Source organism: Chinchilla lanigera, unplaced genomic scaffold (assembly GCF_000276665.1).
Source record: "Chinchilla lanigera isolate Chin_1 unplaced genomic scaffold, ChiLan1.0 scaffold00005, whole genome shotgun sequence".
Classification (NCBI taxonomy): Eukaryota; Metazoa; Chordata; class Mammalia; order Rodentia; family Chinchillidae; genus Chinchilla; species Chinchilla lanigera.
In genome coordinates this window covers 17,549,980-17,563,231 of record NW_004955406.1, presented here as the reverse complement: position 1 = coordinate 17,563,231, position 13,252 = coordinate 17,549,980, and the positions used below count along the sequence as shown (strand labels likewise).

Sequence of the window (13,252 nt, the reverse complement as noted above, 5' to 3'; positions counted from 1 at the left end):
CTAGATATAAGCTGTAACAGTAAGCAATCACTACCGCTGAGCTACATCCTCAGCCAGCCTCTGTTTTCTCATAAATCAAGAAGTTTGAGTGGGGATGGTGGCATATGCTTATAATTCTAGCACTCAGGAGGTTGATTCAGAAGGATAGCTGTTAGTTTCAGACTATCCTAACCTACACAAGGAGATTGTCTCTCAAAAAAACCAAACCAAAACAAACCAAAACAAAAATTTTAAATTAAATTATCTTCATGATCCATCCAGGCTTAGGAATTCTATGAGTCCATGACAGTTGGAGCAAGTAATTTAGAAAGCAAATGCTACACACTTCCTGGAACACAGTAGAAGCTCAATATGCCTTACCTAGATCAATGGCTAAAGCATGTCTCTGAAGCTGATAAAAGTTAACTCTAACTTCAACAATCTGGAAAGAGCCATCTCAGGGGATGCAATGAAAAGGCAAACTACTACACACCTCAGGGATTCTGGAGGTCATCACTGTGGCAGAAGATTATACTTTATACCTATAACGGCAATACTGAACTAGACCAGAAGAAGACTAGATTATGCTCAGCGGCTGTAAATTTGGGTAAGGAAGTGAGTATAAGAAACCTGACAATTTTTTGGATTTGTGGCTTGGGATAGTTAAATTGTACTGGCAGCTCTCCCGCACAGCTTGCAGGGCTCCTTGCGTCCCACCTTTCTAGCATTCACTGCATACCTGCTGTGTGCTGGATGTGGTACACGCAGAGGCTCCTGAGACAGCTTGTCTCCTCAAAGAGCTGAGAATCTACTGGGTGACATATCTTTAACAGTGGAGGATGGTTGTATATACTCAGCATAGTCCTGTATGGAGCTTATATTGTTTATACATTGTTTGCCTGTTATTCTGTGAAAACATAGCTGTTTGTGTATTAAGCTTTGGCTTGCTTCTCCACCCTCAGCCCTCCAGCAGCTTCTGGATGTTAAATATTATCTCTTCATGTGAGTTATACCAGAAGGAAGAGTCATCTGTTACTTTGCTGCTTCCTTAATGAGCCCTCAAGCTGGTTTGTAGGGCAGTTATTGATCTTTTTCTTTCTTCCCAGAGGCTTGATCAGTTCAGATTTAGCGACTTGATCTTAATGTTCCACAGGACGCAAATTTTATTCTACTTGGCCCCTTTCCCACCTAACCCCCAAATAAAACCAAATAACCAGAAGCAATAACCCAGAGTAGATAGTAAGGTGTGGTGGCAGCCCTTTGATGGATAGACTAAATATTTCTTTTGCTACTATAGCAACTACTATTTAATGCCTTGCCATTTACATTTGACTGGTCTTTGGAAATGTGTTATTTTGCATGTAAGTGCTTAAATCACCTCAATTACCTAAAATACTTTCATCTCCTTCCAACATTCTTCTTAAAGGGATATTTAGTTTTTTTTTCTTTTTCAGATATTTTCGTAAGTGTAGAACGTAATACTGATAGATTTCTCCCCACTTGTTGATTTTCATATGCCCTGAGAATGACAAGTACATTTTGCAAATCATAATAGAAAAATTTTCCATAAAAATGTTTAATTAAAAATAAGACTTGATGCTTAGAGATACTTCCAATTTTCTGGAAAATTAATACTAGGTAACAGTGCTTGTTCACCAATTTACTAGACAAATATCCATTAAATGTCTAAAAGCGCCAGGCATTACGCAAGTAATGTAAACATAAAGGAAATTAAGAAAATGGTTGCTGCTTTCAAATTCAATTAAAAACTGTTTGCTTGCCAATTGGTGGCATAGGCCTGTAGTCCCAGCACTCTGGGAGGGGGAGGCAGGATCCTAAATTGTGGGGGAGCCTGGGCAGGTCAAGGACTTACGGAGAGCCTGTCTCAAAAGAAATAAAAAACAAAAAAGAAAAACAAACGAACAAACAAAGCAAAAAAGAAAGGGCAAGGATGTACCTCAGTGCAAAGGCTCTGAGTTCGATCCCAGTAAAAAAAGGAAAAAGAAAAAAAAAAGCTTGCTTTATCTCTTGCTTGTGTTAGTATTAAGATAGTAATATATCCAAACATTTTACAAAACACTTTCCATGTATAACAACTTGGAACAGTCAATCCTGCTTTCATACTTCCTTAAATTGAGATTTCTCCGCCTTTCTGGGGTTGAACCGAGGACCCTATGCATGCTCCACAGGCTCTCTAGCACTGGTTTCTGCACCTTCAGCCTCCTGATCTCATTTATGTGCTTAATGATTAATAGTACTTTCATGTCTCTCTGGAAACATGGATTTTGTCTTTTTGCTATTTTTTTTTTTTTTTTTTTTTGGTTTTTCTCCGGTACCAGGAACCGAACTCACGACCTTGCGCTTGCCAGGCAGGCGCTTTGCCGCTGAGCTAAATCCCTAGCCCTGTCTTTTTGCTTTTAACAAAACCTTCATTTTCTAGTCTTTTCAAACTCCCTATTAAAATAACAATGACCTGTACTGTGTAATCCAAGGTGGGTACTTGTTCGCGCCTACCACAGCCTTTAGGCTGTAATCTCAGAAGTTCATCCCTTCATCTTTACTCACGATGTTTCCTTTATTTCATTTCCAATCATGCTGCCCAATGGCTTCTTTTTATGGAAAAGTCGACCGTGGCCAAGAGCCATCAAATATCAAAGTCAAGGCCACACAAATAACTGGTAGAGCAGGCTTGAAGAGGAGATCTGTACTCTTGGATTAGAGGTCTTTAAAAACATTATGCTCTCTTTAAATGCTACCTATCCAGTGAGACATTCCTCCCAGAATGATGTGTTCCCCTTATATATCGGTAGTACATGAATATTTGGTCACGGTTGTAACAAGGGTCTACTTATTTTTTAAAATATTTTACACATAATGCTGCTATATATTTAGTTCTTCCAGCGTGTACCTATTTTAGCTAGGAATTACTATGTGGTCTTTGAATTGACATTAATTGAACACTTACTAAGTGCTGGACATAATATAGGCCTTTAGAAAACCATTGCATTTTGGGCTGACTCTAATTGGAGGTGCTCTTTGGCTTTGGAATCATTAGTAAGCATTTAATCTTACTGTAACTGATCCTGTGTGTGTGTGTGTGTGTGTGTGTGTGTGTGTGTGTGTATGAATAGCAGTAACAAGAACTGAGCTCTGGCACGGTGTTACCAGAGACCAAAAGCTTGACCTGTACATTTAGGATTTCCTTTGTCCAGAGGACCCAAGAACCGCTATTTAAGTATTGTCAGATGTGATTTTAAGTCTCTCCAAATTTCTACAAAAATGTCAACGAAGGTGAATCCAACCCTTTCATTTGATTTTTGGTTTTCTCTTCCAGGGTGCTCCAGGTCCAGAGGTGCCTGGGGTGGGGGACAGCGGGCTCGGATCCCCCGGGTCTGGCCTGTTAGAGGCGGGGCGCCCCGTGGGCGCAGGAGCCCGGCGGGGGTGGGGGCCCGCGCTCGGCCAGGGGCGTCCCCAAGCCCTTCTGCCCTGGCCGGGGCGTGGCCGGCGCTGCCCGGCTCTTCCGGCCGCGCTCAGGCTGCGCCCTCTCGCGACTGCCCCGGCGGCCATGGCTGCGCTGCTGTGCGCGCGCCGCCTCCCTCGGCCTCGGCTCCGCAGGTGCAGGCCCGGCCCTTCCCCAGCCCGCGAGGCGGCCCGGTGCCCTGGAGGCCCGGCCCGGGTAAAGCGTCCTTCTTGCCTTTTCCAGGGGAGCCAGGCAGGGCCCGGGCCGGCCGTACCGCGCCGCGCTCTGCGCCGAGCTGAAGCAGCCCCTGGCCGTCGGCGAGGTGGCCCCCCGCCCTGTCCTGCCTCACGAGGTAGGGTGCTGGCCTGGCCCGGCCCCCTGGAAACCCGTCTCACCCTCCCGGACTCCCGCCCCGGCCGCAGGCTTCTTGCGTGTTCCCAGTTCCCAAGCGAGGGGGCGGCCGGGAGACCGGGGCGCAGCTAAGTCTGGGGCCTAGACGCTCAGAGCCCTTGAAGGCTTCCGAAAGGGTCAGAGGCGCACCGGGAGGAGCTCTCCTCCGAACAGGCGTGTAGGCCTCTTTCTGAAGGCTCCAGGGCTGTTGCCTTAGAAACAGAATTCTGATTTGCACGCGACTTTGCATAACCACCAGCAAGTTATTGATTTAACACAGATAAACGGACTCTGTCCTTTGCTTCGTTCCTCTTCGGCCTCAGTGTCAGGTTTTCTGCCTTTCTTTACGACTCCCCCACGCTTTCCCGAACTTCCCCACCCGCCTCGTCTCTGTCCTTGTGAATGTGTGTCTTAAGCTCTCCCTGTGTCCTGCAGGGATTTGGGATGGGGTTAGTTTGGGGTTTTGCTGAGACATGGAAGTCACCTGGCCTTGCCTGTTGACCACCCTGGTGATGAGTGGCGTCTGGGGTGGAGAATGCGATCCTGCCTCGGGGTGAAGCAGGCAGTGAGAGAGCCGCAGTGCTGAGGACCACTTGTGAGAGGGGCTGATGGAGGGGCAGCCCTAAGGTTGCTAACGGTGAGCCTGTGGCCAGAACGGAACAGCGATGACAGTCTGTGCTTCTGGTGTCCACACGCTGAGAGAGCCCATCCCTGGGTCATCCTGGAATCACGGTGGAGTGGCTTGAGGACGCATGTGTGCCGTGCGTTTGTCAGTAGCTCATGTGTCATGCTGCCAGTGTTCAAAGGCTGACGGCTGGGCTTTTTTGTTCTTTGTCCGGACATTGTGCTGTAAGGAATTAGCTCAGGAGAGCTGCAATTACGTTGTTTCTATTCACCATTAAATCCTCGTAGTCTGGAATAGTGCCTGGCATGTGGTAGGTGCTTCAAAAAAAACTACTGAATGAATGGATTTCTTGGATAAAGATGTCTTACAAATAAGGCCACTTCTGTACTACATTGAAACAAATATCATTGATTTGGTGTCTCAGCCTTCGCTTCCTCCTGTGACTGCAGCCCCCGTTGGAATGTTTTCTCTTCGCAGGAGTTCTCTAGCAAGGAGCATAGTCACCTGGGCTTGTTAAACAGATTTGTGGGCTTTGTCCCCATAGTTTCTGATTCAGTTTAGCAGGGGTAGGGCCAAGGAATTAGAATTTCTGATATATTCTCAGGTGAAGCTGATGCAGCGTGGTGCAGGATGGCTCAGTGTCTAGAGAGACTTCTGGCCATGCCTTATAGTTCTACTTCAGTTGTGGCATTGCCATGGACACAGAAGCTAGGGATCTAGTCTGGATTGCAGAATTCCAGATTCCAAAAACAGCTCATCATGTTGCCTTTCTGTTTAGAACCCTTTAGTGGTTTTTCTGTTGTCCTAACTTGAAAGTCAGTATAGGCCTACAAACCATGGTGTGGTGTGGTCCCTTCTCTCTTTCCTCTTTTTCTCTCTCCTCTTTATCCTCTAAACTTTCTGGTTTTTCTTTTGTCCCTGATACAGGGCATTTGCACATGGCATTGCTTTTGTCTGTGTAGAGCTTTTCTCATTTTTTTTCCTTAGTACTGGGGATCAAACCCAAGTTCTAACACATACTAGGCAAGTGCTCTACTGCTGAGCTAGTCTTCCCTTCTATTTTGAATAGCTAACTCTTAACTGTTATTAATTCTAGTATTACTTTCTTACTTTTTCTTCCCCAAGAAGGCAAATCGTCCCATTATATGCTTTCTCAGCACCATAATTCTTATTTTTAACAGTTTGCATTGAGTTGTAATTTAATACAAATGGGTTCATTATTATTTGGTTAGTGTCTGTTGTTTCTATTATACTTTTAGCTCCGTGAAGACAGAAGCAGTCCATTTCGCCTCATGATTCATTCCAGCTGTTCGTTCAGCACCTGGCATATAGTTGTCCTTCATTCATGAAATATTTTCGAATAACTGAATAATGAACTTTGATTCCAGGATGTGTACGTCTCTGTTTTGCTGCTCTGTTTCCTTTGCAGGTCAGAGTTGATGTCCATTTCTGTGGAGTTAACTTCGCTGATACATTGGTCTGCCGTGGTCAGTATCAGGAAAAGCCCCACCTGCCCTTCATACCTGGTGAGTATGGGTGGACTAAGGGATGCTTCAGGAAAGGAAGATTCTGAAACTTGTCAGAACCAGGTGCTTCCTCCCAGATGCAACTCCGTGGTGTTCGTCCGCTATCAGTGAGGTTTTTGCTAGGTATGTCAGCTCCATCATTAATTAGATCATTACTTGTGAGCCCCTTGAGGGTAGTTTCTATGCCTCTCTTGTTTAACATTGTCTCCCCCAGCTTAGCATTGTATCTAGCTCATAGTAGATGTTCAATAAATACTTTAAAAGTGAATAAATGACCAAATAAATATTCACATCGTCATGCTCACCAGAATTCTGTTCGTCAGAGTCATTACTGACCTTGGTCATTCCCTTTTTCTGAAACTGGCTTCATTTTTTATTGCAGGATCTCAGACATCTGTTTGCAGCTAAGATGTCTTAGTCTCTCGAGCACAAGCTCAAAGAAACCTAGTGCCAAAGGATCAAAACAAAGAAAAAGAGTTTATAATTTCTTAGTAATCCAATGTCTGATTTTTGTTATGCCCAGTCTGATTATTTTCATATCACAAATAGTGTGTAAATGACTGATTTTTATTGCTAAAATTTATTTAAAGCAATACAAGTATTGCTTAACATGTTTACAGGTTTATACAGATATATATTATTAAGGATACAGTGATTGCAAAATAGTTGCTATGTTCTAGTCTTGGGTATTTGTTTGTATCTTAACAGTTGGAACCATTTCCTTCTGCTTATATTTGCTAAAATGCTGGGTCTGGGGAAGATGTCATATATGATTGAGTTATTCCCTGGGCAGCTCAAGTAGGAAATGCATGATCATTAAAGTCAGAAGTTTCAGACATGGAATAAGAGAGGGAAGCAGCAATAATTCATTCAGTTGAGCCAAGCACTGTCTGAACAAACTCCATTCATGTCCTTTAAGACCTTATGGTCTAGCAGAAGGTACGCAGAAACCCATAAATACTATATAATAGACCTCATGGTTGGGGTGCTGCAAAAGCCCAACGTCCCAGTGATTAGGGTCAGAAGTTCCAGTGCACCAGCCATTCTCTCTGCTTTTGCACATCCTCAAGTTGCTTACTGTGTCAAGGTTAAGAATGGGACTGCCATAGCTTTTCAGATTGTGATCATGAAATCTTATGCTCACTTTCGTGTGCTTTGGGTACAGTGCTCTCCTCCTCTGCTAAGGTGAAGAAGATGGTACTTAAATCTTACTCTTAAAAAGCTGATAGGATTGGCCTGTTGATTAAGACTTTCTCTCCATAGTTCTGGGCTTCACAGATAACCTAATCTTTGAAAAATGTTTTAGGAATAGAGTTTTCTGGGACCATCCTGGAGACAGGCACAGATGTCTGCACAGTGAAAGAGGTAAATTAATTGAAATCTAGGGAAAAAACATGTGCATAGCTATGAGAAATGTGCTCACTTCATTTGTACCCCAAAGGTCTTGCTTTTCCTGTCCTTTGGCAGAAGACTCTGAAGGGAAACTGAGATGGAAGCGAAAGAAACTAATTCTAAATTCAGGGAGGGGAATGTTGGTGGAGGTTTCTGGGTTCATTAAACTCTTTATAATTAAAGGGCAGATCTCACTCGTGGGTGACTGAGAGATGGAGTCTCATGTGAAAGAAGTTAATTCTAATTCATACCAACCTTTTCCTTATTCAACTCCATGCTGTCTAAAACCTGCTCAGATGGGCTTGGCAATCTGGTGGCAGTACTGAGAGAATTGCTGTTTTATTTACTAAACGTTAACTCTAGGTATTAAAGCTAACCAGTGTCTTGGGGGATCAGAGATGTGTATTTTCTTTCATTCTTTGGTTAACTCAGGAAGAGGTAAATGCAAGGCCATGCATTTGAACATATCTGCAATGCTGCTTTTTCCTTTAGGGAGATAGAGTTATTGGTGTGAGTCACTTTAATGCTATGGCCGAAGAATGCATCACTGACCAGAAGGTACCCCCAGCCCTCAATATCAATGCTTGGAGATGGTTTTTCTCTTTTGTTTTCTTTAATTTCTACTTTTCCTTCATTTCTTATTCTCCCCTCTCCTCCCTTTCTTTGCACTTGTTTGGTCATATCTTGTTTCTCAGCCAAACACATCTTTTCAAAATATCCTAAACCTTTCCTTCTCTTTGGTGCGACAGTCCTTGCACAGAGCTTTGTTTGTGTCGAGTGCTTTAATGAAGGAGGGAATTTTGTTTTTGGAGTGCCCAAGCAATTGGCTGGCTGTCCAGTTGGGCCATAGTTAGGTAGTTTTGGTAGAAAAATTGGTTTGGGGTATTGAGCTGGATGTAAAGGCCTTGTCTCCCACACAAAGCTTATGAAAGAGATAGCCCTGGGAATGGAGCCAGCTGGGGTGGCTTTGTATTGAGCAAGATGTGAATGGTTCCCCCTAGTGGTGGACGGTACACAGACCCGCCCCTGCTTTACTGAGGTAGAATTTATATACCATATAATTCCCTTGTTACAGTGGTCTGTGGCTGTTCTCCATAAATTGGCTCCTTTTTGGGCCAGATGCCAGCCTTAGAGTTTTGAAGTCTGATGCACCCAAGTCTTAAATTCTCCCAAGGCTTGCTTGGTCTTGACTTTCACTGGGCTTGATTGCAGGCATGTGTTTCTTATTTCAGATTAGTCACTCTATCAGATCATATTCACTGACTAGCCTTTGCAAATAGGTGCATATGTTTAATCCCTCAGCTACTGTTACGTCTTCCTATAGGCCCTGTGGAAGATTCCAGAGAATCTCTCCCTGCGAGAAGCTGCTACCTTACCTGTAACTTACGGAACTGCTATTTTGGCTCTGCAGCATCGGGCATGTACCCAGCCTGGGTAAGGATGCAGACAACAGAGCGCTGGGGGATGCCTTTCCTGATATGAAGGTGCTCAAGTTTCCCTATACCTTCCTATTCCCTTCCTTTTCATTCCCTTTAGAATTTCTTCTTTATTTTGCTTGAGGAAAGGACAAAGAGAGGGAACCACTGGGGACTGAGATCTCGTGACTGTGGGGCTCCCCTCTCGTCTGAAGTGGAATGGTAGACTGTGAACTGGGCCAATATAAATTTGGAAAAATAGCTCTCTCAAACCTGGCTACCCTGAAGATCACTTCTGGGAAAACCTTAAATGTACTGAATTGGTTTAGATGTTAATTTAATGGAGGCCTGTGGTGTTTGTCTCTGTGGGGCTTGGACTGTGTTCCAAGTAGGGTGTTTCTAACTCAAAGGGGCTGAGGTTTCCCACTTTACCTGGGGAACTACCTCTTGATCATTTCAGAGAGCCAACCCTCAGAGTTGCTCCCCGCTGGTGAGTTCAGTTCAACTGTGGCCATTACAGACCATCACCTTCTAAAGTTGGGCAGTATTTATTGTGAGAATGACTTTGGATAGTTCCTGAAGCATAAATTGGAGTGGTTGCTCAAAGGAGAGGTTGCCACTGTGGGAAGTTAGGGTCTACCTAGAGAAATAAAGGAATCTTTTTCTTTGGAAGTCTTCAAAACTGGACCAAATTAGCACCAATGTACAAGTCATATCTGTAAACCCACCCCCCAGGGTAGAACACAGATGCACGTGAAGGTTTGAATGCAAAGATCTCTAACATTGTTGTTTTAAAATGTTCTAGTTCTACAGAGTTCCTGAAATCGTGTGATAGGGTAAGTTTTGAAGGATTCTGTAGTAACATTCATCTTTCTCTGGCACAGAGAAACTGTCTTAGTGACGGCAGCAGCTGGAGCCACAGGCCTTGCAGTGATAGATGTGGCGACAAACGTTCTTCAGGCCAAGGTATTTGCATGCTAGAGTCTTTATTAAAAATACCTCCATTTTCAGAGATAGTTTATTAAAAGTCATGTGCGGGACGCTGGGGACATAAAATAAGCTCAAGCAAGGTCTTGCCATCTGTCTGCTTCTAGACAAGTGAGAGACCTAGCAGTACATCACTTGTCCTTTCAGTTGCTAGAAACTGGCAAGGGCCGCCTTACTCCATGGCTGCAGCAGATGCTGTTTTCTCTACGTGTAACGCTGTGAACTGTCTCCCCCTGTGATTCAGATTTAAACTCGTATGGTATTTTTCTGTCCTTAGGCTAGGTCAGTCTCCTCTCCCCACTATTTATATAGGATCTTGTAACGCTCTGTGCTTCTCTTTCCCTTTGTACACACCTCACCGTATGGTTGCTCTCTTACTTTTGTCATTATTAGATTGATTTCTCTCTGCTGTGGGATTGTGACCCCATGAATGTAGGGGAAATGTCTGTGTAGCTCATCACTGTATTCCCAGTGCCTAGAACATTGTGGGCGTGTGAACTAATGAATCAAGAAATGGAAGAATGAATTAAGTCTCTATAAGGACATTTTCTGAGGCTGTTGGTGTGAGAGAAAGAGGACTTCTTGGAGAAGAGAGACATATCAGATGACTTCTGAAGGACTGGTAGCAATTAAATAGAGGAAAAAGGGAGATAAAGACCATTTCGGGTGGAAGGGCATGTTAGATGACCAAGAAATAGGACCTGGCACTGTGGATTCAGGAGATGCAAGTAGCAGTAGCATCTCTGGCATGAAAGACTTGAGGAGAGAATGGTGGAGGGTGACCCTAGAGAGGTGAGCAGAGATAAGATGACAAGGGGACTTGTGTGGAGCTGAAAAATTTGAACATTTATATTGGAGGCTATTGAAAAATGTAAGTAGGGAGGTAACAGAATCACCTTTGCATTTTGAAAAGTTCACTCTGCTGGCTGTGGAGATTTGGGACAGGGTCAGAAGTAATAGAGGGAGTAGGACAGGCTCTTGCGATAGTCAGACGTTATGATACCCAAATGAAGCCATTGGGGTTCAAGCACAGAGAGATTCTGAGATAGAAAAATAGAGAATTTGGTGATGGAGAGCATCCTGCTACTCAAAGGAACAAGACTTTAAAGCTAGCCTGATATTGGTTCATATACCGCCTCTGTCTCCAATTTAATAGCATCAATTTCCTCATTTGTAAAATAATGATTCCTTCACGGAGTTGTGGGAATATTGAAATCACACATGTAATGTGTGTGTTAGAGGATGCAGCATATCATAAGAATCTCTTAAAAATCAATCTTGTTATTATTAGACATTGAGTGGGAAGAAGCAAGCTAGGTTAACTTGTGGAATTGCCATTTATTGAGACTAAGAACACAGGAGGGAATGGCGAGTTCAGTTTTGGACACATTGAATATGAGGTTCCCATGGAGCATATGATTGGGATATTGAGATGGTACCTGGATAGGTGGGTTCAGAGATAGCTGGGTTGGACTGGAATTTGCTTAGGTAATTTCTCTCCTTTCCCACATTAGGCTCCCTTTGGGAAGGACATGAAAATTCTAAGAGCAATCATAGATACCAGGGAACTCCTCATGGAATACCAACACATTTCATGTTAAGAGGAAGAGCTTTGAGCTTCTTTTGGGGGAGAGAGCATAACTGGCTTCAGTGTTTAGAGCCAGTGATTCTAACATTTCTAGAAAGATAAAATGGTATCATTTGCTTCAGATACTTCTGAAAGGTTAAATAGAAAAAATTTGCTTCAATTGAGATACTAAATTAATCTAACCTACTTTCTTTTGCAGCAAAAATGGTTTTAAATAAAAGTAAATAAAACTAAAGATAATGTTACCATGTCCCCTACTGGGAATAGGTCATTTTGATAACACTTTCTATCTACAGCATTTTGTACTGCTGCCAGAGTGCCACCACAGCAATTATCTTACCCTTGGTCCTCTCAAAACCCCTCGGAAGAGAGGTGATGCATTTATGATCCCTATTTCACAGATCAAAAAAGTGAGGTACCAAGAGAGAAAATGATTCACCAGAGGTCTCACCAGGTCTTGGTGAGACTCCTGGGATAGAAGTCAGGTGTCTGATCCTCGTCTAGTGTCTGTCCATTGTGGCCCTGTGTGCAAATAGCCCTTGATGAACTGTGCTATTTTGAGGGATCCAGCAGGGAGCCTTTGAGAGTAGTTTTGGGTTTCAAATAGTTATGGGTGAGTTTGGAATCCTTCAAGGATGCTGGTGTTCCTGGTGTGTTTGCGTGCAAGTTCTGAGCTTTGCTTTGGGGCCAGTGGTTGGCCTGGTGGGTGTTAAACACTGATGAAGCACCTCCAGGTGATACTTGAGTGCTTGCAGATTTTGTGGAAACTTCTAAACCCCAGACTTCCCTGTAGGTGGCCTACAGCCATCTATGTTGGGCCTTAGGCACAGGCCTTAAAATGATGGAGTGGAAAAGCACGGGCTTTGGAGTAAGGCAGCACTGGGTTTGAATAGTTGTTCTACCACCTACTACTGGATGACTGTAGCTTGATTGCTTAACCTCAGAGTCTGTCTCTGCCTATAGAATAGAATAATTATACCTTCACCGTAATGTTCTTCTGAGGTTAAAATAGAATAAATGATTGTACGTATGTAACAATAGATGCAATTTATTTTTGTTTTCCAAGTGCTTTATGCAGTGTTCTGTTTAGTTTTTAAAGTAAGTCTTGTTTTAGTGATGATATAACTGAGACTAGAAGAAGCTGACATTGCAGTAGAGAGCTTAAATGCCTAGACTCTGGAGTTGGATTGCCTGGGTTTGGATCTCAGCTCAGCGTACTGTTAGGTGTGTGACCTTCCTTGAACAGGTTGCTTAACTTTTGCCTCAGTTTCTTTATAACAAGGGATAATAATACTGCATATTTTATGGGACTATTATAATTTAATGAGTTATTAACATAAATGTTTAGAATAGTGCCTGGCAAATAGTAAAATAATATATTGGCATATTATTGCCTGGTAAAAGTAGTAAAAAAAAATAATAACAAGTAATTTGTCTAAGATAACTCAGCTAGTAAGTGGCAGAGCCAGCATTTGAAACAAGGTCTATTTAACTTGAAAATTTTTCCACTGAATTATGCTTTATCCTCTGGGAAGCCTTTCCTGTTCTTAACAGACATAGATTGGATATTGATCTTTTTAACATTTTTTTTATTTTAAAGGGAAAAAACAATAAAAACTGATACAGAAAAACAATATAGTAGAAAATTAACAATGGTTAATATATTACATAGTATTAGGTTCAAAGTAGTTGTTCAGATTACAAGATATAGGTACGCAAAATTGATCAAACAAAATTGATCAAACCATTCTTTTCAATGAACTAATAGCAATTAGTAGTATAATTATCTTAGCTATCTTGTGTGTGTGTGTGTGTGTGTGTGTGTGTGTGTGTGTATATAATTTTTCCCTTCCTTCTTTTTTCTTTTCTTTTTTTTTATTTTTAAATTTT

At 42.7% G+C, this 13,252-nt stretch overlaps 1 protein-coding gene across 2 annotated transcripts in view; it reads left to right on the top strand.

Moving 5' to 3' along the window:
* Positions 1-3,426: 3,426 nt before the first annotated feature.
* The window catches only part of LOC102019240 (quinone oxidoreductase-like protein 2), a 36,636-nt gene continuing 26,810 nt past the window's right edge, over positions 3,427-13,252 (top strand). Inside the window, exons 1-7 of one of the 2 annotated variants that reach the window (XM_005374910.1) lie at positions 3,427-3,594; positions 3,683-3,791; positions 5,884-5,980; positions 7,287-7,345; positions 7,865-7,930; positions 8,697-8,806; positions 9,672-9,753. In XM_005374910.1, the coding sequence (XP_005374967.1) occupies positions 3,545-3,594; positions 3,683-3,791; positions 5,884-5,980; positions 7,287-7,345; positions 7,865-7,930; positions 8,697-8,806; positions 9,672-9,753 (573 nt within the window). In that variant the 5' untranslated portion in view covers positions 3,427-3,544. Of the gene's footprint in view, positions 3,656-3,682; positions 3,792-5,883; positions 5,981-7,286; positions 7,346-7,864; positions 7,931-8,696; positions 8,807-9,671; positions 9,754-13,252 lie in introns of both variants that reach the window. The other variant, XM_013521021.1, reaches the window with a different exon arrangement.